Here is a 26,158-nt window from a genome sequence, read left to right as displayed (position 1 = left end):
TGCGTTTCAGGGACCATACCAGATTAAATTAGAAATAGTCGTTTCCCCGATTCGACCATCTGGGGGGGATTGGGGGGACTGTTAATTTGGATAAATTAGAAAAAATGAGGTATTTTTAACTTACGAAAGGGTGATCGGATCTTAATGAAACTCGATATTTAGAAGGATATCGTGTCTCAGAGGTCTAATTTCAAATCCCGACTGAATCTGGTGACATTGGGGAGAGTTGGAGGGGAACACCTAAAATCTTGGAAAACGCCTACAGTGGAGGGATCGGGATGAAACTTGGTGGGAAAAATAAACACAAGTTCTACATATGCGATTGACGTAACCGGAACGGATCCGCTCTCTTTGGGGGAGTTGGGGGAGGGTTATTTCTGAAAAAGTAGAAAAATGAGGTATTTTTAACTTACAAAGGAGTGATCGGATCTTAATGAAATTTCATATTTAGAAGGATCTCGTAACTTATATTTCTTATTTTAAATCCCGACGGGATCCAGTGTCATTGGTGGGAGTTGGGGGGAATCTTGGAAAACGCTTAGAGTGGAGAGATCAGGATGAAAATGGCGGGAAGAATAAGCACAGGTCCAAGATATAAGATAAAAATAAGCACGAGTTCTAGATATGCGATTGACGTAACCGGAACGGATCCGCTCTCTTTGGGGGAGGTGGGGGAGGGTTAATTCTGAAAAAGTAGAAAAATGAAGTATTTTTAACTTACAAAGGAGTGATCGGATCTTAATGAAATTTCATATTTAGAAGGACCTCGTAACTTAGATCTCTTATTTTAAATTCCGACGGGATCCAGTGTCATTTGTCGGAATTGGGGGGGGGCGAAATCTTGGAAAACGCTTAGAGTGGAGAGATCAGGATGAAACTTGGTGGGAAGAATAAGCACAGGTCCAAGATACGTGTCTGAAATAACCGGACCGGATCCGCTCTCTTTGGGGGAGTTGGGGGGTTAGGGTTTTGTAATTCGGAAAATTAGAAAAAATGAGGTATTTGTAACTTACGAACGGGTGATCAGATCTTAATGAAATTTGATATTTAGAAGTATATTGTGCTTCAGATCTTTTATTTTGAATCCCGACCAGATCCAGTTACATAGGGGGGAGTTGAAGGGGGAAACCGGTAATCTTGGAAAGCGTGAAAATTAAGGTATCTTTATCTTATGAATGAGTGATTGGATCTTAATGAAACTTGATATATTGAAAGATCTTATGTCTCAGATGCTCCATTTTTAATTAGAATTGGATCCAGGGACATAGGGGGTTGGATGGGGAAACAGAAATCTTGGAAACCGAAAATCTTGGAAAACGCTAAGAGTGGAGAGATCGGGATTAAACCTGATGGGAAAAATTAGCACAAGTTCTAGATACGTGATTGATATAATTGGAACGGATCCGCTCTCTTTGGGGGAGTTGGGGGATTTCCAGTGATTTGGCGAGTGCGGTGCTTCTGGACGTGTTAGGACGATGAAAATTGGTAGGCGTGTCAGGGACCTGAAAAATTGACTTGATAACAGTCGTTTCCCCGATTCGACCATCTGGGGGGCTGGAGGGATTTTCCATGAGAATGAAAGTTTCTTGGGGAACTTTCCAGGAGAAATCATAACAAGGTGGGATTTCCTGGCATTATAACCATCATAAGTTAAATAAAAATAATTCAACTGGAAGTAAGGAGTAACGTTAAAACTTAAAACAAACGGAAATTATTCTGTATATAAAGGGAGAGGGCTTCCCCCCAGAAAAAAATAAAATAGATCATGGCAGTGTTTGTTTTACCTTAAATTTAAATTAAAAACGGGCAAAGATTAATTTAAAAAAACAAAGCTTTGCTGAGGAAAGTAAAGAGCAAGCTTGAAACTTCAAACAAACAGGAATTACTGTTTTACTGTCTATCTAATATATATATATCGGCAAAACTAGTGGAAATAAACGAACTGAATATTTTTCTATGTTTGTATGATTATAGAAAACTAGCACTTTACTGAAAACACCTAAAGGTCAGTATAAAAAACAAGAATATTGATTTAGGAGTCAAAAGTGAATACGTAGCCTTACAACAACAAATTAATCTATAACGCTTTTTATAGTCTAACACTACCTGTGATATCACTAACTTTCTGTATACAATTAAAATTATCTTAAAACTTCCACATAAAAATAAATATTATTTCAATAGCCACCAGGTCATTGCATAGCACACGCAAATAATGGATTGATTTACCAGCTATAGTCTCACCAGCTATAACCCCAATAGTGTGTAATATACAATATTGGATTGTAAAAAAATACGCTTTAGTATTACTCGAAATGAAGGACAGATAAGCCATTATAAGAATTCTCTAGTTCTGGTTATTACTCCATACAACGAAAAATTTCAAGTTATATTCGGATATAATACAGGCTTTAGTTCGGACTTGCCTACAAATTAATCGTGAAATGTCCTTTTTAGATCCAAAATGCGATCCAATCATTGCGCTGAGCTCATTGTGCAGAAGTAATACCAAATTAAACGAAAAATTTTTTTAATAAAGTGACAATCCTAAAATGCTTTATTTTTTTCAAAAAGTGTCCCTGGTTGGTTTGCTTTTACTGTACTAAAACTCCTATATTGTTTTGTTTTTTCAGTAAAGTGCTAGTTTTCCATAATCATACAACCATAGGGAAATATTATCGTTTCGTTTATTTGCACTAGTTTTATCGGTTTATGTTAGACAGACTGTGAAACAATACTTTTGTTCATTTTAAGTTTCAACTTCGCTCTTTACTTCCTTCAGAAAAACTTTTTTTTTTAATTAATTTAAGTCTGGTGGTTGCCAACAAAACCTAAGTCTCTATAAGTGTTAGCCTGTAGGTTTATGTTGAGGGAATGATCAATTTAATCTTAATCATATATTAATCGTGATTTTTACCTCTATGATATATCCCTCCCCCTTTCCCTAAGACTAAGTTCTTTGGAGACTGTCCAGCTCTGGACCCTCTCTTTTCTCATTGGAAAGACCCTTTTCAATCCTCACTAACTTGCCATCTTAGTTTAATATGCCTTGCAACAAGATGTTTTATTTTTGTTTTGTTTTAGATACTTATGGATATTGCACTGACTGAATGAGAAGTATTGTGTGTTGATGTCTGCCTAACTAACTGTACAAAGTGTTTAGGCTACCAATGGCCCAGGCTCACTTAGAGGAAGCAACTGTAAATTAATCGTTTGCTTCCAGAATGACTGAACAGTGCACTTTTTTTCAGCTTCCTGTTGTTAAGCAGGGTAGGTTTGTTTTGCAGTTTTCATTAATCTATTTTCAGCGTTGTTAATATCTGCCTCTACTTTGCCTTAAATTTTAGTATTAAAGCCCTCAGGTTGCCCTTACTGTTTTATGGATTTGTATTAGTATTCCCTAAAAGTAAGAACAAAAAGGGAAAACGAAAATTCTCAGTTATTTAGAATTACGGTTTTAGGGAAACCACCTTAACCAGTTCCATGCTGATTTAATTTTTTTTTTCAAAAGTACATTTGCCTCTCACCAGTAATTGATTATCTTCTACTATATGTTGCTTTGTAGGCCCATTTTTTAGCTACAGGACATAAGGGAATCATAGCGTATTACATCTTTATGCATATTCCCGAAAAATAAGAAAAGACAAATAAATTCCATCCAATTATTATTTTTGAGAAATCATATGGAAATATCGAGGTTAATTGATACTTTTCACGCTAAAGTGCATTAGATAATTTTTCCCCAGAAAATTATTTGCAAGTCAATCTTCTTATCAGATAAGAGATCAGTAGGCGAACACAGAGGGTTGCATACTTAAAGAACCGATTCTTAGAGGGGGGCGGGGGTGTTAGGAGATGAGCCCTAAGGGTGGTGATGGGGGGGGTAACTGCTATAATAGAACTATTTAGGCGTTAATTTTTTTAAGATGCATTTAAGTATTAATTGAGTATATATTAATTTGAGGCCATGGATGAATCTGTAATTGATGTCTTAACTGGTGGCAACCTATAGCGAATCATGGGGGTAGATTGCATGTAAGTTGAATTCGTAAGCTATTAGAAATCTAACCTAAATATGGCAAATTAATTAACAGTACTAGAAGAAGAAACTGAGCCCTTTAATGTGGAAAGCGGTGTAAAATAGGTATATATATTTCACCCAGTCCCGTTTTGTTTCATGTCTTTATGAAACGAGCACTTGAGTTTGGGTAGTGTCGTTATAGGATAAAGCTAAAATTATGGATTTAAGTATGCGGTCGGATTATCAGCTTTTGCTTTGTCAAGAATTAGAAAAGTACGCAGTTTCACTAACCATAGCTCACTTATAGACTGTCATGGAGACTGTGACCTTGACCTACAGAACAGAATCAATAAGGCCCAAGCTGTCTTCCGTGTTTTGCTGCCATTTGTAGAACTGGTGGGAAATCAGCATGAAGACAAAAATTTTTGTAGGCCTATATGATGTGGCTCATCAATCTTTTCTTGTATATGCAGTTTTAACCATTGATCGTGCTTCATTTCAATGATAAATAAAGACGAAGACCACACTGCCTTTCCATAATACAAATACAGAAGAGAGAATAATGAGGACTTTTTTCCCAAGACAGTGAACAAACAAAACCTATTTGAAGATTTCGGCCCTATATAAAAGGGCGGTCTTCGAAGTTCAGCCAAGACTTGGCTGAACTTTTTGTTAAGAAGTAATGATGCCTAGGCTATTTTAAAAAACAGACTTTTAACCGAGAACTTTTATTGTAAGTGTGTTATTGTTTATTATTTTCTTTGCTGAAGACGGGCCTTGGATATAGAGCCGAAAGATTTGTTTTGGGATAAAAAATTTCACTGACTTTTGATTAATTCCTCTTTTTTTTTACCTGCTGTTGTTTCTTTGATCATTGTTCAATTATTTCGCTTATTTATACTGCTTTAAGAAAGTTTCAAAGTTCTCTTTGTTAAGAAGCGCTAAATGTGACTGTTCAGACTTCTAACCCTTAAAAAAACAACTGAAGATCAACTAAAGAACCTGAATGAATGACTAAAGCCCACTTTGAAGCCCCAAAGGAGTGAGACAGGGGATATAAAGTCTAAGTTCTTATTTTCTCTGGATTTTAAGAGGTACTGAAAATGAAAGACATAAAAACAAAAAATAATAATAAAAGCTAAAAAAGCTTTGTAAAGTTCATAAACTTTTTGATAAATATGAAATTGCCCCATTGGTGTTTATATCACTAAAAATATTTATAATTTGTCAGATAGGAAATAAAAAAGCTAAAGTCAGCATGTTATTTTGTTCTCTGTGTAATCACTTAAAAATTGTTTTCTTTATTAAAACAAATTCTTATGGTTTTTGTCTTCCAGCTCTTGACCAATTTATCTTTACAATCCCTTATTTTGGAGTAGTAAGAAAAGGAACCACAATGTAGGCAAAGTTACGACTAGGTAAGCTCAACAATAATAATTAGACTTGATAAATTCCAAGAAATGAAAGTCTTAGCAAAACACAGACTCTTATTTTCGAATATTACATTTGTTCAGTTATCTGAAAGGTTTATTATGTACAGTAATTTTAGTTTTTTTTTTGACAAATGTCGATTTTGACTACTATGTTTCATGTTGCAAAAAGTGTATTTGAAAAAGATAGGCTCTACCATGGATTTTATTTCTTTAATTTTTTTAACTTGTCTTTAACCACTAAGGAGATGTGAAATGGAGGCGATGGATAAAATTGCTGAGGATCTGGAAGATGCGGCTAGACGGCATAATAGTAAAATATTATACTGGCATGTTAATAAATTGAAAGGGAGTAGCCAATCCGGACTAGTCCCAGTTAAAGAAAGAAATGGGGCCACAATTGGTGATAAGGAAAAAGTTAAAGAGAGATGGGTGGAACATTTTGAGAATGTGCTATACCGAGATACAGTTGCAGGAAAAGATATAGATGAAAATGAAAAAGTTTGTGATACCTTGGATGTGAAGGAAGATTTGTTTATTGAGGAAGAATTAGCGACAGTACTAGAAGGATTAAAAAATAATAAGGCCCCAGGTGCTGATAGTATGATTAATGAGTTCCTTAAATATGGTGGCTCTGAGGTTAGGAATAAGCTACTGAAGATTATGAACATGATTTTTGAAAAAGGGGAAGTACCCAATGATTTTAGGAAAACCTTAATTAAACCACTGTATAAGAAAGGTGACAAGAGTGAGTGTCGTAATTATCGAGGCATTAGTCTGGTCTCTGTAGGTAGCAAATTACTGAGTAATATGATACTTTTTAGACTGAGACATGCTGTAGACAAAGTTTTAAGGGAAGAACAATGCGGTTTTAGAAAAGGTAGAGGATGTGTCGACCATGTTGTCACTCTTAGGTTAATAATTGAGAAGTCCCTTCGTTGTCAAACACCTTTGGTCCTTAGTTTTATCGATTATGAGCAAACTTTCGATTCTGTTGATAGAACAGCGTTAACAAAGGTCTTATCGTTATATGGTATACCAGAAAAATACATTAAAGTGATCTGCGCTATGTACGAGAATAATACTGCTGCGGTTAAGGTAGGAAATGAGGTTAGCAACTGGTTTTGTATTAAATCAGGAGTTAAGCAGGGTTGTGTTCTATCCCCCTTTATATGGATCATTTTGATGGACTTCGTCTTAAGGAGCACAGGAAAGGTAATCGGAGACCATGGAATCAAATGGGGAGGAAGAACGCTCCTGGACTTAGATTATGCTGATGACTTAAGCATATTAGATGAAAGTGCGAGCAAAATGAATGAATTTTTAGAGGTTTTACGAGTTCAGGGTGCTAAAATAGGCTTGAAAATTAATGTTAAGAAGACTAAGTCACTAAGGCTAGGAATAAGTGAAGATGAACAGGTGACATTAGGTAACGAAAAGATTGATCAGGTTGGGAGCTTCAGTTACCTTGGTAGTATTATTAGTAAAGATGGTGGGAGCAGTGAAGATGTTAAAAGTAGAATAGCTAAAGCTCAGGGTGTTTTTTCACAGTTAAAAAAACTTTGGAAGAATAGAAAGATAAGCCTACAAACCAAGATTAGAATATTTGAAGCTACAGTGATGACAGTGGTCAAATATGGCTCTGAAGCATGGGCACTCCGGAAAGCAGATGAAAATTTACTAGATGTTTTCCAGAGAAATTGCCTACGGATTGTTCTGGGTACCCGGCTGACTGACCGTATTTCAAACAGTAGGTTGTGCGAAAAGTGTGGTTCAATCCCGCTTTCTGGGGCTATAATGAAAGAAAGGTTGAAATGGCTAGGCCACGTTCTACGGATGAAGTATGACAGATTACCGAAGATTGTCCTTTTTGGCCAACCGTCTGGGGCTACACGGAAAGCAGGTCGTCCTTGTCTGGGTTGGGAGGATGTCATAAATAAAGATTTAAAGGAAATGGGAACTTCCTGGGAGGGTGTAAAGAGGGAGGCTTTAAATAGATTAGGTTGGAGGAGGAGCGTGCGTAGCTGTGTTGGCCTCAGGCGGCTTGGTGCTGCAGTGAGTTATTAGTAGTAGTAGTAGTAGTGTCTTTAACCAGTTTCACCCTCACATATTATTCTTGGGAGATATGTAGTAGTTTATTTTTTTATTCTTCAAAATATTATATGATTGTAAATTAAAGAAGTGACCAGATACAATGGGGGGACGCAATTTTGTTTTTGGAGAGGGGGGCACAATTTTGTATTTGGAGAGGGGGCAAAACTTTCGTTATTATTAGTTATAAATTAATTTGATTCCATCTGTTTCTGAAGCAATCATTTTTTATTTACCAATGTTTAACCTAATTATCTAGTGTCGTGGCATGATAACTGTCTCATTATTCTGTTCTTACTGAGTTTGGTGATGAACGTCGCCTTTTAGGCTACTTCAATTGTATATTGTTTCAGAATTTGATGATGAATTGCTGGGAGCATTAAATCCATCTATAATGCCTTGTCAGGAAGAGGTCTCCAATACCACTATTCCGTTTATTTTTGTTCAACCGAAGTCCGAAGGCTCTCTGCAAAGTGACTCGAATAATGACAATTTTGAAGGTAAGAAACTAAAGAGTAAAACCGTTTGTAGTAGGCCTATAGCATGTATTAAATTGTGTCCAGTAATTGACGAATAGCTAACAAACGAAGAATTAAGAATAATAAAAACTAAACTGTATGAATGTTCGTAGTATATTATGTTGTAAACTATGTCCAATAGTGAAAGAATAAGTTTGAAACAACTTAAAATCTAAAACTTCCTTTGCAGACTTTTTGTTCTTTGAGAATGAATCATACATAATTGAAAGTTTTTTGGGCTTTTCTTTTAATTTTGTCCTGGAAGGATATTGGAAAAAATTTAAAGGAATAATTTCTAATTATTTAAGAAAAATATTTTTATTCTCAAATATCAGTCGGGATTTGGTGCAGGGTATTAAATTGGACAAGCAGTTATAGCTCTTGTGCTCGGAGTATTCGACCTTTAAAAGTAATTTCCACGCTTCTACTGTTTTCTATGACGCAAAAAAGCAATTAACACTTTGAACCACGATATTTTTATTAATAAGATGGAAAATTCAGGTGTAAGAAGGATAAGACTGGAAATAATGAAAGAATGCCTCTGAACATAAAATTACAGTAGATATTAAAGGATATTTGTTGAACTTAAATATAATTAGATAAAAAAAACATTTTTTTTTTACTGAAAGTAAGGAGCGACATTAAAACTTAAAACGAATAGAAATTATTTATTATTTTATTGTTTTAAAAAGTAGAGTTGTGAGAAAGAGTCAAACTTAAGCGTAAAGAGCGGGGCGTTGAGGAAGGGGCAGTCCCTTTCATATACGGAATAACCTAACCTAAGTTTTAATGTCGCACATAACTTTCAGTTAAAAAAACTTGTTTTTGAAATTTTTTTATTTCTGAACCTTTTTGAATTAATGTAGGTTTTTATTTTCTTTCCCCCTTGATAAATTACTCCATGTAAAGATCCACCCACGTAACTTCCCATCTTTAGAATGAGCCCTCGCGTGAAATTCTAGGATCACTGGGTCGATACAATCACCCCTGGTAAAAAACAACAACAAAGAAACAAGTAAACACGCATCCAAGATCTTTCTTCTGCCAAAAATATAAGATTTCATATTTTTGCAGATAGGAGCTTGAAATTTCCACAGTTGAATCTGATGGTGTGATTTTCATAAAGAGGGGCGTTTCCCCCTTTTTTCGAAAATAAGGCAAATTTTCTCAGGCTCATAACTTTTGATTGGTAAGAATAAACTTGATGAAACTTATATGTTTATAATCAGCATAAAAATCCAATCCTTTTGGTGTTCCGTTTTTTAGAGCTTCGGTTACTATTGAGCCAGGTAGCTCCTTACTACAGTTCCTTACTCCGAACTGTTTGATAATAATGTATAATAAATATAATATTACTATATTTATTAATATTAAATATCATATATTTATTAATAATAAATATCATATATTTATTATAACTAATATAATAATAATAACATTATAATTTTCAAACCATATTGACGATTTAGGGATAATGATTTTGAAAAATATCAGATTTATGCTTCAATTGAAACGTGTTTGTGAATTTTTGATTTTATAAAATAATTTACCATTCTTATATTGCCTTTTGTTTGAAATTATTTATGCCAATAACTCTTAAATACATATACAACCTTTACACATACTTCAAGAGAATGCAGTGAGAACAATTGGAATATTTTATATATCAACCATCAAGAACTGAAAATGTATCAGGAACAGAAAAGCTATCCTTTTATTGAATTTGTTTGACCTTTTTTTTAATTTATTAGATTTTAATACTATAAAAAAAGTTAAAATGTCGATATGGTATTTTGAAAAACTAAATTTTTCTAGTTATTTTTTGAAAAATCATTAACTAATTCTGCCTTCTCCCTCGGCTGCTAAGGGTTCTAGAACATACCGAATTCCTCCTGTTAGTTCTAAATGATGTGGCTGTTTTTTGTCTTTTTTTAGAGACTTCTTTTTTTTCTTGTGATGATGGATCTCCATTAAAATTAAAATATTGAACTCCAGTATTCAAATATTTTAATCCATTCTGTTTGTAGTTGTAATTGTTGACTGCCTCCCATGCACTACTTTCCTAGCATTTCTTTTGTATTTTAATATCTGTTACATTTTTTCTTGTCTTTAACCAGGTTGTTTTTGTTGTCATCCTTATTATGATAAAATTAGTATGGGGTTCTGTTAGTATTGCCAATTTTATTAGTTCAGCTCTCCATTGCAGACTCATGTTTTTTGTTGTGTTTAGTTGAATGAATAAAACAGTTGAAATAGTTCTAATTTTTTCACTCAAAGGGAAAGTTTTAATTAGAAAGACACATTTGAGTTCTTGGTCCTAATGAAATTCAAATTGGTTCAAATTGTATTGCTTTATAGTCTGGTTGAGAACAAAAGTGATTTAAAACCGAAAGGTATAATTAGTATAATTATTAGTATAATTAGTATATTAGTATATATACTAAAAAAGAATGAAAGAGAATATTAAATATTTTTGGGTCAAGTACAGTTCATCAATAGGCTCGTTTTAAAAATTACCAACTGATGAAACTGAAGTTATCACATCATTCAAATGTCTTTTTTTCAAAATCATCGTGCTTATGTTTGAGTCTTAAAAGTTATGTTACCACTAAAACAAATTACAGCTGCAACAAGCTGCCTGATATCGAAAACGCTACGTATACTCCTCCCACCCCCTGATATAGTCAAAGCCTCATCTTTCCACATTAAGTTTCTATTTTCTTAGTGATTACCTCTTCCTCAATGTACTACTCTCTGCGCTAAAGTTTTTAGTAGTTTAAAAAAAGCTTCTGGTACTAATTAGATGGGCGTTACTTTTCAGGAGCTATTCATAAAGAATTGGGACAAAAGGTAGAACTTTAGCCTAAAGACGTGGGCATTAAGGTTGGGGTAACCTTCCTCATATTCTTTTTACTTTTTGTTCGTTCCAAGTTTTAATTTTACTCCTTACTTACAGTTGAGAAACTTGTTTTTTATTTCTGCTTATTTTTTAATTACTGCCAGGAAATCTAGCTCCACCTGCGTGGAAAATCTCTTCCCCCATGAAAAGTTCTTTCATGCAAAGATCCTCCCACGTGACCCCCCTCCCCTGCCTGAAAATCCCTCCCCCTGAAAAATATCTCTGTTCTTTCCAATAGCAAATACTACATGTAAACAATGAGCAAAATTCATAGGTTGAATCCCATTCCCCGAGGGCTTTGGGAGGTCACGTCATCCTCAAAGTCATGGTTATCAGATCTTTCAACTATTCTGAATAAAATGACTGTCTAAAAATATTGATTGAACGACTTTGGAAAAAATGGACGTAGGAGGGGGCTAGTTGCCCTCAAATATTTTTGGCTACTTAAAAGGGCACTAAAACTTTTAATTTCCATCAAATGAATCCTCTCTGAATCTCCTAGGATAACTGGTTTGATACGATCACCCCTGGGAAAAAACAAACTAACAAATAAACACGCATCCATGATCTCGCTTCTGGCAGAAAATGCAAGATTCCACATTTTTGTATATATGACCTTGAAACCTATTCAGTTCGGTTCTCTGATATGCTGAATCTGATGATGTGATCATAATTAAGATCATATGATGTTTGAGGGTGTTTCCTCCCTTTTTCAAAAATTGGGAAAATTTTCTCAGGCTTATAACTTTTCATGGGTAACATTAAACTTAATGAATCTTATGTATTTTGAATAAAAGTCAGGATTTTATTCTTTCGATGTATCCATTGTTTCTAAATCTCTGCTTTGTAGGGTTTCGGCTACTATTGAGTTACATCGCTCCTTACTTACAGGTCGTTACCACGAACTGTTCGATACTATTGGTATGCCTTTGGTGTAATCTCTTAATAGTGTGCTTTTTCTCATTTCGCAGAGATATCTAATATACCCAGCGTTACTTACTCGTAGCCGAGTGCTTGGCACGCTCGTCTCGGAATCATGCGTATGTAAGGGTTGGGGTTCGAGTCTTGGTGTCACTAATTATTTGGTTTGGAACGGGTAAGTGACGTGAAGTTGTAAAGTCAGTAAGAGTCGACCCAGCTAGAGAGAGAACTGGGGGAAATCTGGGGAAGGTAAGCAGGAAGGGTGTGTGAAAGCACATGATGGCTGGCCACCAACCCTATTGCACAACCTGGCTAAAGGGATTTTAGCGCCGCCAGTTTAGACTATTGAGTCTACTGCCGCATTCTTTACCTGTTCTTTTCTTTAAGTACACTAACAATCTACCTAAGAGCTATTTGTGAAAACAAGAGATTTAAAACAACTTGTAATACGCAAAACAATGCTATTTTTTTGCAAAAAGATAGAAGCAAACACAGAGAAGATTAAAATGAAAAAAAAGAAACAGGAAATGGGGTAAACAGGAAGCTGATGGAAGCTGGAGGTTGCATTCTTGGCCCACACTTTACCAGCTAAAGACTTCCTCCTATTCGATTTATCCTCTATCTAAGAACAGCCAGTCACTATTGATCAGTAGATCGACTAAATTATTCCCCTTCTAAAAAAAACCTGAAAACCGTTTCTGTTGTAGAATCAGAGCTCTTGCTACAGTAATAACTAAAGAATCTCAAATTTATTACCCAAATAATAAAGACGTAACATCATTCTGCAAAAGGAAGAAAAGATGTCCACAAGACCCAAAAGTTTGCTAAGTTAACAGAACCGTAAGACGCGCTGCTGAACATGTTTAGTCTAATCGTTGTGTTCTTGTGTTCTGAGTTGACAGAGACGTAAGACGTACAATTGAATCCATTTAGTCTAATCTTTGTGTTCTTGTGCTCTGACAGAGACGTATGAAGCACAACTGAATCTCATTTGTCTAGTCTTTGTGCTCTTGTGTTCTAAGCTGACTGAGAAGTAAGACTAACAACTGAATCTTTTTAGTCCAGTTTTTGTGCTCTTGCGTTTCAAGCTAATAGAGGAGGAAGACACATAACTGAATCTGTTTAATTTAGTCTTTGTATTCTTGTGCTCAGGCAGAGGCATAAGACATGCAATTGTATCTCTTAAGTTTAGTCTTTATGTTCTTCTGATCTATGCTGATACATAGGTAAGACACAACTGGACCTGTTTAATCTAGTCTTTGTGTTCTTGTGCTCTGACAGAGACGTAAGACGTGCAACTCTTACTTAGTCTAATCTTTGTGTTCTAAGCGGACAGAGAAGTAAAACTAACAACTGAATCTGTTTAGTCCAGTCTTTGTGCTCCTGTGTTTTGAGTTGATAGAGATGCAAGACCCACAACTGAATCTTTCTAGTCTAGTTTTTGTGTTCTTGTGCTCTGACAGAGACGCAAGACGTGCAACATATCTGCTTAGTCTATTCTTTGTGTTCTAAGCTATCTGAGACGTAAGACTTCCGGTCTTTGTGTTCTTTTGCTATGAAAGAGACGTAAGACGTGCAACTGAATCTCTTTAGTCTAGTTTTTGTGCTCTTGTGTTCTAAGTTGATAGTGACATAAGGCTTACAACTGAATCTTTTTATTCAAGCCTTTGTGTTCTTGTGTTTTAAGCTGATAGAGCCGTAAGACACACAACTGAATCTATTTAGTCTTTGTATTCTTGTGTTTTAAGCTGATAGAGACGTAAGACACATAACTGAATCTCTTTAGTCTAGTCTTTGTGTTCTTGTGCTCTAAGCTGACAGAAACCTAAGTCTTATAACTGAATCTATTTAGTTCAGTATTTGCGTTCTTGTGGTTTACGCTGATAGAGACGTAAGACACAAAACTGAATCTGTTTAGTCTAGTATTTGTGTTCTTTTACTATGACAGAGACATAAGGCATGCAACTGAATCTGTTTAGTCTAGTTATTGTGCTCTTGTGTTCTAAGTTGATAGAGACGCAAGGGTTATAACTGAAACTTTTTATTCTAGTCTTTGCGTTCTTGTGTTTTAAGCTGATTGAGATGTAAGACACACATTTGAATCTATTTAGTCTAGTCTTAGTGTTCTTGTGCTATGACAGAGACGTAAGACGTGCAACTGAATTCCTTTAGTCTAGTTTTTGTGTTCTTCTGCTCTAAGCTGACAGAGACTTAAGACTTCAACTGAATCAGTTTAGTCTAGTCTTTGTGTTCTTGTGTTTTAAGGTTATAGAGACGTAAGACACACAACTGAATCTATTTACTCTAGTCTTTGTGTTCTTGTGCTATGACAGAAACGTAAGACGTGCAACTGAATCTCTTTAATCTAGTCTTTGTGCTCTTGAGTTCTAAGCTGAAAGAGACGTAAGGCTTACAAGTGAATCTGTTTAGTCCAGTCTTTTTTTCTTGTGTTTTAAGGTGATAGAGACGAAAGACACAAAATTGAATCTGCTTAGTCTAGTCTTTGTGTTCTTGTAATAGTTTGGGCTCTATCGGTCAATTAAGTGTCCAAATAGAGGGAATTTCCAGCCGAAAAGGAAAACACATAAATTGGTTGGCATGATCGATTGGATGATCGGTAGGCCTATCTATATAAAACAGATGAAGACTGAGGCAGATGGCTCCACTTTCGACGTTACACAAGTGAAACTTGTATTAAAAGGAATATAACAAGATTCAAAGCATAAAAAATTTGAGATTCAATGCATGCCTACACGCAAAAGGAGAGGGATTCGCCTCTCGAAATTGGTCCAAACAATTGTCCAAGAACTCTGAAGAATCTGCTCTAATAATGGATTTTTGTGAAATGAATTTCCCCTACCTCTCTCTATGACTCTCAACCCGTCTTTAAGGATGAGACTTGTATGCTGCTATTCTTATTTATTTTATTTATAAATATTTACATTTTTCCATTTTTTTTTCTTGAATGTAAGTTTCTTGATGTTGTATTTTTGACCCGTTATAAAATTTTCAAAGAACTCTAATCATGTTTTTTATTGTGATGAATGGATTTACTGGTGTTCCTCTTTTTTTTTCCGCCTTCGGTAATTTTATTATTTTTAAGTTCAGTCAGGCAAATTTTATTTTAACGATTTATTATCTTTTCATTCATTTTACTTGTTTTCTTGGGTTGCTTGAACCAATTTTATTTCTAGAACTGGAAGATAAACTTCTTGAAGCATTAACATCTAATGTTGAGCCTGATCATGTGGATATTCCCTATAATTTTTTACAGCCAAAGTTGGAGCTTGGCTCAAGCGCTGATGATGAAGAAGGTATGTGTCAAAAGCATGGAATATCTAAAATTAATTTTATAGCTAATACTCAATTTCTCTTCAAATTAGTCTAAAGTTATTCTGAAAGTTAATGATGAGTTAATAGACCCTAATCGTGTATTCAATTTTTCCCTAATCCCAACTATGAAAATTATTACCAGAAATAATATTTGGATGGGGGGGGGGGGTCAATTTTAGAGAGTGGTTGGTTGTTTTTATCATCTGCTTTACAGACCAATATTGATATTTTGAGATTGCAGTGAAACAAAATATCATGTGGAGATCTTTATCTCCCAATATCTTGAGCTTTTGTTTGGATAACAGTATAACACCTAATCTAACCTGACTTATTGTGGCATAGACGTTGCCTGCGACAAAAAAGAATGTTCAAAAGTTTCCAAACGACACAGTAGCAAAGAATAGGGCTATGGCATAAGGCTGGGTCTTGGCGTTCTGAAGAATTGGCTCCACTAGCCTCTTAACTTCCATTGGTGAGAGCAACTCAAAATTGTAATCAAAACTGAGCTTGCCCACAAAAGTTAGCTGAATTATTTTCATATTGGGTTGAGCACCTGTATCGCAGCATTAGCTTTCTCTGGCGTAGGCATTGTCTGCGATGAAAAAATATGCTCAAAAGCTTCGCAACGATCAACTTTGGCTCCAAGGCCTTCCCTATAAGCCTGGTGACTTCTGTTAAAGGCTTCATTATCTTTTTTTTTAAATAGCCCTGGTGATTTCTGAATAGACTCCTGGCTCCTAGATGCCCATGAGCTGCGGCCTGATCGGGAGCTAAAATTATTCCAGCCTGGTGGTATATGTGAATCTGGAAATCTGAAATTTAGAGTTACTCGAACGGAATAATTCCAGTAAACTAGCAATATCTAAAATTGACCGAACCGGAAATCTCTGTCAGATTCAAAGAATTTATGTTATCCTGGTGGATAACCTAACCTTTTAATCCTTTCACAATAAACAACCCACAAAAATAGTCACACAACAAAAACAGTGATATTTCCTTCCTTGTACTCGTTGCACGTTATTGCCACTTCTATGCTCCTCGTGTTGTCTAGCAGACGATGTCTTGTTACTTTTCAGAGGTTTGATTTGAGGGGGAAGGGTCGACGGCTTCTAACTCCTGACGGTCCTGGGAATGTATCTGCATAATGAGGCCCGTGCAATAAATCCTCTCGCAACATTCTAGGACAACTGGGTCGATACGATCACCCCTGGGAAAAAAACAAACAAATAAACACGCATCCGTGATCTGCCTTCTGGCAAAAAATACAAAATTCCACATTTTTGTAGATAGGAGCTTGAAACTTCTAAAGTAGGGTTCTCTGATACGCTGAATCTGATGGTGTAATTTTCGTTAAGATTCTATGACTTTTAGGGGGTGTTTTCCCCTATTTTCTAAAACACAAATTTTCTCCGGCTCGTAACTTTTGGAGCGTAAGACTAAACTTGATGAAACTTATATATTTAAAATCAGCATTAAAGTGCGTTTTATCTACCTTTATCTACATTAAAATCTACCGGCGTAAAGCTATTTCAATTACCCGATATTCTCCAAGTGCTAGCAAACCGCATAGCATATCTTGACGCTGCAAAAAAAGTGAAATATAAAATAAGAGCATGCCGTACAACTAAAAGATTTAAAAAAGCAGAGGGTGATCCTGGGGGGGGGGGCTGACGTTGTCTTCTCTTTGCTGGGGTTTACTTTAGTTTAGTTTTCTTTTATGTTTATATGATTCGATTGGTCGAGAGGACAAACAATCTAAGACCATGAATCATACTTAGGGAAAAAGTGCTAGGTGTCAAATTTTTTTTTGCGTATTTTTATGCCAATTGGTGTTGGAGAGGCGAGTCAGAAGTGCCAAACAGTTGCAAAAATGTAAAATATCAAAAGCAAAATCGTAGACACGGGCAGTTTGTCTTTTCTTATTTATTATACTATTTTCTTTTCATTTTAATTCGTCTTGAAATAAATAGTTTGATTCATTTGTTGGGTTTTCATGGTTTATTTTCTATTTCAGTGCGTTTTGTTTCTTCTGTAAAGACATTGAAAGTTAAAAATTCTAGTAAGCTAATTTGAGTGTTACGCTCCCCTCTGTCTGTTCAAATCAAATCATAGCGATAGGACTGTGAAAAATGAATGCTCATTTAAATTTTGAATTTTGTTTCTAACCATGCAACTAGAGTATACTTTGTGCACTTCAAACACAGTTTTGTGCTGAAAAAAATATGTATCGGTACATAAATGTATCGAATACAGCTTTACTAATTTCTTATTGATTTGTCCTAGAAACACAATTTTTCCAGTGACATTCGCAATAATTTAGATGGCCTGCTTATTTTTTTTTTGCTCACGCTACTAATTTTGGATTTAATGTTACTGTAAGTTATAAGTTGTGAATATAATCACTGTAATTACTTCTAGCAACACCTTGTAGATTAAAGCCAACACGGCTGCACACGCTACTCTGCCACCTAAGCTTTACTCTTAACCCCCTGCCATGAAGTTTCAACTTCATTTAAATGCTTCCTTATAGCCTTCTCCCAATCCATTTGGGGGGAAAGGGGGTTTAGATCTTTGGAACTTTAAATAGATCTGGTAAGAATTAGTAGGGCAATTTTGTGTTGCAACGGTTTTGTTAACAGCCAAAGTTTAAATTTGTTTTCATTTTTAGATGTCGTAATTCGACCCCCATTTCTAATGGAGTCTTTGGAATCAGAATTCCCCATCCAAATGGTGACATCAGTTGAGTTAGGGATGGGTTTTATGCACGAGAAAGACTCTTCTGATGATTGCCTATCGAGTAAACCTAATATAACAAGACTTGTTAGTGCCAATAAACGATACCAGTGTGAAATATGCCCAAGAAACTTCTCTTTCCCATCTCACTTGAACAGGCATCGAAGAATCCACTCTGGCGAAAAACCATACAAGTGTGAAGAATGCAATAGTAGGTTTTCCCAAGCCTATCATTTGAATTGGCATAAAAACACCCACACAGGGGAAAAACCATTTAAGTGCGACATCTGCGATACGAAGTTTTCTCAGGTGGGTAACTTGAATGTGCATCGAAGAACTCACACAGGGGAGAAACCGTACAGTTGTGATGTGTGTGGTAAAAGTTTTTCACAGGCTTCTAATCTGAATGCACATAAGAAATCCCACACTGGAGAGAAACCATACGAGTGTGACATTTGCAATAGAAAGTTTTCTCAAGGCTCATCTTTAAACACGCATCAAAGAACTCATACGGGGGAGCAACCATACAAGTGTGACATCTGTAATAGGAAGTTTTCCCAGACATCTGGTTTAAAAAAGCATCAAAGAACTCATACAGGGGAGCAACCATACAAGTGTGATATCTGTAATAGGAAGTTTTCCCAGACATCTGGTTTAAAAAAGCATAAAAAAACCCACGGGGCCTGAAGATTTCATACGAGTTTGACTTTTGTAGTAAGGTTTTCCATGCTTCTAATTGAACAGGTATCAAAAAACTAATACAGATGTATAGAGGTTGCTTGAAGAATCCCCCAAAAAGCCCCAACGGTGATATTACCAACGGTTGTTCAGTAAAGCAATATTTTAACTTGGACCTGATCATAAACTCTACCACGCAAAACGGAACTAGTTCATGCCAGTTTGAACCTTTTTTCTTGAAATCTATGATCTAATGGTCAGCAGAGAATACTTTCATGAGCACATATACTAGTGCTCTACAAAAGTACCCCCCCCCAAAAAAAAAAAAAAACTAATAGAAAAATAAAGACTTGGAAAACATTTCACCCACCGAAATATTAATGTTTTTTAAGCTTAGTACTGACAGTTTATTTGATGAGAATAGGTCATGCCGAGATAAGATTTGTTTTTAGATCGGACTATGTAGGTTTAATGGTTTGTGATGTTTACAATGATTTGTGCTTTGTTTTAGTGCATTTTGGGAAAGATAACTTCGAAGACCACACTGCCTTTCCATGACGAAAGTAAAACAGTTCAAAATAGGGATGATACCTTTTTATTGACAGTGAATATATATAAAATTATTTAACTGGATATTTCGAACACATATACAGTGTTTATCATCAGCAGTAAAACTAAAAGACATGAATAAAAATAAACAAAATTTATACCTAATAAACTAATTATATATAGTTTTTTGCTCTTATTTTTTTCAATGCAACATCCGAGGCAAATCTCTTTGACCTTTTTGGTTCCGGTTCATTAGAATTATTTGACATATTACGTGGACAGAGGTCATAGCTCTTAGGTGAGGTGATATTTACTTTATTTGACCTCAGTAAATTATCATAAATTGAGTTCAATCCAAATTCACCTGTATCTCTGTTTATGGAATTACTCTTGAATAGAATTTTTTTAATTTCGATTGATTCCCTGAAAGTTTGCTTTAAACCTTAGTCCCTAGAAATCAAAGAAACATTTTCAAACAAAATAAAATGATTTGGAAAATTAAAGACATGCTCCGAGAGGGCCGTGAAATCTTCAGGTTTGGTATTTTGCTTTAAAGACGATGAAATAGAATTATGATGTTGTAGCAATTTCGTTTTTAAATTCTGGTTAGTACGTCCCACATAAGAGCTTCCACAGGTACATGGGATTTTATAAACCCCACTTTGTTGCTTTACGGAAGTCCGATCCTTTCCAGAATTTAAAAAAACTAGCCAAAGTATTACTATCTCTTAAAGCTACCTTTAAGCCATTATTTTGTAAAATTCTTTTAAGTTTTTCACTCACACCTGGAACATAAGGAAGAGAACAAAAAATATCTTTCTTTTCTGTTGTTTCCAGAATATCGTCAGAACATTCTAGAAATTTTTTCCTACTTTTCGAAAAAGTCTGGTCAATCAACCAACCCGGATAATGGTTACTTATTAAAATCTCTTTTAACAACAATAATTCCTCCTCAATGAATTTTGGAGAACAAATTCTAAAAATGCGGTCAGTTAAAGATATGATTAAACCAATTTTTACTTGGCGAGCATGACCGGAGAAAAACGACAAAAATCTGTTATTGTTAGTAGGTTTTCTGTAAATCTTAAAATCCAGACTATTTTAATTTTTTAAAAGAAGGACATCCAGAAAAGGAAGCTTATTATCCTCTTCTAATTCTGTTGTAAATTTTAAGTCCCCTCCCCAAAAATTAAGATGTTCTAAAAAACTTTTTAATTCCTCCACCCCATAATTCCATACTGAAATTATGTCATCCATATATCTCCCCCAAAATTTATGTTTTAAAAAGTATAAATCTAACGCTATTGTTTCAATATTTTCTACAAAACAATTTGCTAATAAAGGACTTAAAGGGGCCCCCATGGGTAAACCATTTACTTGTTCGAAAAAACCCCCTCTGAATTGAAAAAAATAAGAGAACATGTTGCACAACCTAACTAAATTCATAATTACACCGACTTCCAAAACTGTTTCACCACCAATTAAGTCCAAATTTCTTAGTATCTTTCTCTCAAGAAGAATTTCTGCGGCTTTTACATCAATACTCGTATACATTGATACTATGTCGAAACTTGAAATTATAGAATTTGAAGAAATCTTAACTTCTTTTAGTTTTTTTTACAAGTTCTGACGAATTCTTAATGTAAGAAATTTGTGTAGACATGAGTGGTTTACACAATGACACTAGCCACTTACTCAGAGCACTTGTTGGTGACTTGTTACTCGCAACAATTGGTCGTAATGGCAGATTTGGCTTATGTATCTTTGGAAGTCCATATAATTTAGGGCACAAAGAACCTCTTGGTAAGAATTTGTAGAAAAGTTGAGGTGTAATCTTCCCTTCTTCTTTCAAACTCTTTAACTCGTTCTTAAACTTCTTTGTGTATGAGTCCGTCGGGTCAAAAGAAAGCTTTTTGTACGTTTTTTCATCTTTCAGTAAAGCGTTTAATTTTGAATCGTAGTCCTTGGTGTCCATTACCAATAAAGTGCTACCCTTGTCTGCTTTTGTAATAATAATAGATTCATCCCTTCTTAAATTATTAAGAATATTTATGTCTTTGATAGAATTGTTAGGGATTTTTGGTTTTAAAGCAAACTCTGACAGGGTTTTAACCATAGAAGCTCTTACTAGGCTAACATCTTTGATTAGGATTTCTTCTACTGGGACTTTATTAGTTTTAAAACAAAATTTTGGACCTTTTTCTAATACGGACTTTTCTTGTAACGTTGAAGTCCTTGATGAAAAATTAATTACACCTGGTCCAAAAGTTGACGAAGGTATTACGGCTTTATTTTCAGATAATTTTGAAAACTTGTTAAGTAATCTTTCTCTGGAAAGGTGAAAGTCATGATTGAAATGATTTCTTGCTGTTTGTTTAATAAAACAAAAATCACTTGCACTCACCTTTTTTGATATAATATTTACCAGGAAAAGATTATCTTTCACTAATAAAGCTCTTTTTCTCCTTTTACCTTTAATCAGATTATTTAAAGTCTTGAATTGTAGACCTCGTTCAAACTTTTTCCTTTAAAAGTGCCTAAATGTAGATTGAATTTTATTGAAGGTGGCAAAATCCTTTTCTTCTTACATTGATGAAGAAAATCTTGTTGATTTATAACATTTACGTGTCTCTTGTGGGTGTTAATATATTTAGACACATCTTTGGTCACATTATCCCCATATACTCGACGTAGATAACTTCGAAGACACACTGCCTTTCCATGACGAAAGTAAAACAGTTCAAAATAGGGATGATACCTTTTTATTGACAGTGAATATATATAAAATTATTTAACTGGATATTCCGAACACATATACAGTGTTCATCATCAGCAGTAAAACTAAAAGACATGAATAAAAATAAACAAATTTATGCCTAATATAAATATGTGTAAAATTTATAAACTTAAAATATTTATAAACAAAATATGTGTTCGAAATATCCAGGTAAATAATTTTATATCTATTCACTGTCAATAAAAAGGTATCATCCTTATTTTGAACTGTTTTACTTTCATTCGTGTTTCAAGAAGGCAGGTGTCAAGTATTTCTGAGACTTTTCTTTTCGCTCCCCCTCCCCCTCAACTCATTTTGATAATATGGCAATAAATAATGTTTTCTGTTTACCATGCTACCTATGTCTGTGTCGATTATATGTCTCATAATAGCTAATAGTACAAAGACTTTTGGTCGATCATAACAATATAATCCAGTTTTTCTTTGTTTATGATGTTTTTAGTTTTGTTTATTTAGTATTGTGATGTTCATTTATTACTGCATAAACTAGATCTACGTTGCATGGGCAACGTGAGGTGTTGCGGCAACCTTTGCTCGGCTTCGCCGAGTAAAGTGTTGCGAGAGCAACACTTTGGTTTTGTTTCCTCGCTGCGACTAAACGCTGAAGTTGTTAGTCTGTAAGGATGCTAAAATACATACTAGGTACACCAACTCGCAAAAGTTGCAAACTCCTCATGCTAAAGATGATTGTAGCCTTACCGCCGATTATTACTTACAAGTCCCCTACATGTCGTACTGCTGGAACCAAATTGGTCATACCATCAAATGCACCGGAAACAAAGAATAGGTACTCCAACTAGCAAAAGTTGCGAGCCCCTCATTGCAGAAGATGATTATGAGCTAACAGCCAACTATTGGTTAAAACTCCCCTATATGTCTCACAATTGGTATCGACCTATTTTTGGTTCGAGTGTGTACCTTACTACTAAAGTTGTCAACCCCTTTAAACTTTCAAACTGGTATATCTCATGAAGGAATTTTTGTACAAAAAAATGGATGACATATACTTTGATCAGCTCATCAAAAGCTATCGACTGCCGTCGAAAAAAAAAAATCTATCTGTCTTAGTTCAAAAGTTGACTTTTTTGCCGTAGGCCAACTTTCTAACGTCATCACTTAGAAAGGAGCAAAGGATAAACTCTAATTTCTTTAGCAATGAGAGAACTTTTAAAGTTTAAGAGGCACATCTGATACTATTTCTCTACCGCAATCCCAAGTGCGAAAAACCGAATGATAAACTCAGCTGAAATCACGAACAGAAATGGGCAGAAACAATAGATGGCAGCACTTTCGGACCCGTGGGAAAATGCCGCTTTTTTGCTTCTCTAAATTTTTCTATTTATCACTCAAAGAAGATATATTGGCTGTGGGGCAGGGTAACTGTCGCATATATTTAACACTTATAGATTTTAGTCCATCTTCAATTTGAAACTGGTGCCTGCCTGCTTGCCTGCTAGAACGGAGCTTTCCACTCGAAAGCAGAAACATGGTTTGATGAAACGAAAGCTTGGCTGCATAACTTCAGATAATCATCTCTGACATAGGCTAAACAACTCCTCTTCACTTCACACACTATAGGCTCTGGCTCAAGGACAAGCAAAAACCATCCTTTTTGGCCCCAGGCAAGAGTTCTACGAAGCTTTCCAAAATGTAAAGTCATATTCATCAATCCGGCCTAAGGTCCACACTTTCCGTAAAAACCGCAGAGGTTAGACCCTTACCACTTTCTAGGAATAAGCTGAAATCGGGGTGCTAGGAACAAAAAAAAAAAACCACGACAAAACCAAAGTGTTGCTCTCGCAACACAATTATTAGTTCCTGTCTCATTCTAGTTTTAACTTTTAGCTGGTCTATTGAAGATAGCAGTGCTCCATGATCTATGGTGTTTGCAATGAATTGCAATGTTTTTGTTGGCAATGAATAAATTTTCAGTTTGCTTTTAGCTCTAAAGTGGATCACTTTCCCTCGTTTTCTTAGAAAAAAAAACCCTCTTTGATATAAGTCTGTAACTGCTATTGAGGTTGCAATTTACAGAGCTGATTGTTAAATGCATGCCTCATGTTTAGCTAGTAGAGCCCAAAAGCACTTAAACTAACTGCGTTGATTATTTCAAACTGTGAGTCTTGGTTGTTCCTTTTTGCTTACATTATAAATTGTAATTACCTATAAGGTACAGCATTGCTAGACAAGCTCTGTACTTTTCTTTTTTGATTAACTTAACAAATAAATTTGTAATTAACAAATCAAAACATTTTGATCAGTAAAACAGTTAAATGTTTAAATACAGTTAATTTCTAAAACACGAATCCCTTTAGAGATTTGAATTGAGCTTTAGCAACTTTTTGCATTTTCCACTTTGTGTTTTACACTTCTTGTAAATAAACTTGTGTCTCGAAACATTTACGAATTGGAGAGTTTGACCAGATAATACAATCTCTCATCAAAAATTTGTTTTCCTTGTCGTTAAGGAAATAAGCCGTATCCAAGTTAATTTCGAGATACAAAACAAAAAACGTTGCATAAGGTCTTTTGAAATGTCAAACTTGTCTTCTCCAGACAGGCGGGATCAAGGCCGTAGCCTGGATTTTGGCTCAGGGAAGGGGTACCAATTTTTTTTTTAAATACATCAAAAATTAGTTTACATGCATTTTTGTTATATTTTTACGAGTCGAAGGAAAATTTTGGGGGAGGGGGAGGGGGCTTATAACCCCCGTCTACTGGACTAAATATCAGCCAATCGAAAACAAAATCGATGCGCACCTCTGGGCTAGATGAAACTCCAATCACATTGAATGGCATCCGAATCGAGGACGTCCAGAATTTCAAATATCTAGGTTCCCTAATAAATCCCAAGGGTGAAGCTCTAAGCGAAATACAAAGCCGCATCTCCGCAGCCTGGGCAGCATTCATCCAGCTTCGGAAGTGCCTCTGGCTACGAAATGAAATCTCCCTTCGAACAAAGCTCCGGATATATAACGCTTTGGTCCTCTCTGTGCTTCTTTATGGTTGCGAAACGTGGCCCCTCAGAGCCGGGGAAGCTAATAACCTGAATGTCTTCCACAACAAGTGTCTTCGCTGTATTCTTGGCCTGCGTCTCTCTGACCGCGTCCGTAATGATGTCATCAGAAGAAGATGTGGTGATATACCACTTGTCTCTGATGTTGTCAAAGCGAGACGTCTACGATGGTTCGGGCATACACTGCGCCGACCGGATGACTCGTTCAGCAAACAGTGCTTGAAATGCCAACCCCTTGCGCACTGGAAGAAGAAGCCTGGAGGACAAAAAAAGACATCGTTATCAACAGTTAGAGCCGACCTCGAGCCAATGAGAGGTTTCAAGAAGCACGGGCACGGATGGAATAGACAATGGATCCAGTTTATCGAGCCAATCGCACTTGAAAGAGAGCAATGGAGAGACGCATGTTGACAAATTCTGGATGCCACGATGGGCCTGGACAAGACTCGAACGTGACTCAAGTACAAGTACAAAGTACTAACAGGGTATTTAAAATAAAACATTGCTGACACATACGTCTGTTTAATGTCCACATTCTGGTTGATTTTGAACCGGACCGAAAAAAGGCTGCTGAACCCTTGCATCATACAGTATTTATTCTCAAATTTTCGTTTTATTCTAATCCTTATATATATATATATATATAATATATATATATATATATATATATATATATATATATATATATATATATATATATATATATATATATATATATATATATATATATATATATATAATATATATATATATATATATATATATATATATATATATATATATATATATATATATATATATATATATATATATATATATATATATATATAGTAGTAGTAGTAGAACGATTTTATTAGAAAAAAACATTTCTTAATCAATAGCACAACATAAGCGAAGCTTGCGAGGCTGTGCTAAATTCAAAGAAAAAAAAGAGACAATATGGAGAATAAGAAGTTATGGAGAATGAGACCATATACCGAGATCAACAAAAAACAAAAAAACATAAACAATACACTCCCTTGCGTGACCCCAAGACAACAGCAAAAAAAAAAAAAAAAAAAACATAAATATTACAAATATTACAAGCAACTCCACACGTAAATCAGACTTAAACTGGTCAAGGCTACCTATTTCCTTGATATCTATACTCAGTTTATTCCAAAGTTTTGAAG

General features: G+C 35.2%; 1 protein-coding gene across 3 annotated transcripts in view; it reads left to right on the top strand.

Moving 5' to 3' along the window:
* Nucleotides 1-23,912, top strand: part of LOC136038528 (zinc finger protein 239-like) — a 41,093-nt gene extending 17,181 nt beyond the window's left edge. For 2 of the 3 annotated variants that reach the window (XM_065721631.1, XM_065721632.1), the window contains 4 exons: nt 3,085-3,270; nt 7,896-8,042; nt 15,075-15,194; nt 17,882-23,912. In XM_065721631.1, coding sequence (XP_065577703.1) covers nt 3,225-3,270; nt 7,896-8,042; nt 15,075-15,194; nt 17,882-18,633 — 1,065 coding nt within the window. In that variant the 5' untranslated portion in view covers nt 3,085-3,224 and the 3' untranslated portion in view covers nt 18,634-23,912. The remainder of the gene's footprint in view (nt 1-3,084; nt 3,271-7,895; nt 8,043-15,074; nt 15,195-17,881) is intronic. The other variant, XM_065721634.1, reaches the window with a different exon arrangement.
* The last annotated feature ends 2,246 nt before the right edge of the window (nt 23,913-26,158 follow it).

The sequence above is a fragment of the Artemia franciscana genome, chromosome 18, assembly GCF_032884065.1.
Source record: "Artemia franciscana chromosome 18, ASM3288406v1, whole genome shotgun sequence".
Taxonomy (NCBI): Eukaryota; Metazoa; Arthropoda; class Branchiopoda; order Anostraca; family Artemiidae; genus Artemia; species Artemia franciscana.
The sequence above is the reverse complement of the archived record's forward strand: the minus strand, read 5'-3'. Positions and strand labels throughout refer to the sequence as shown.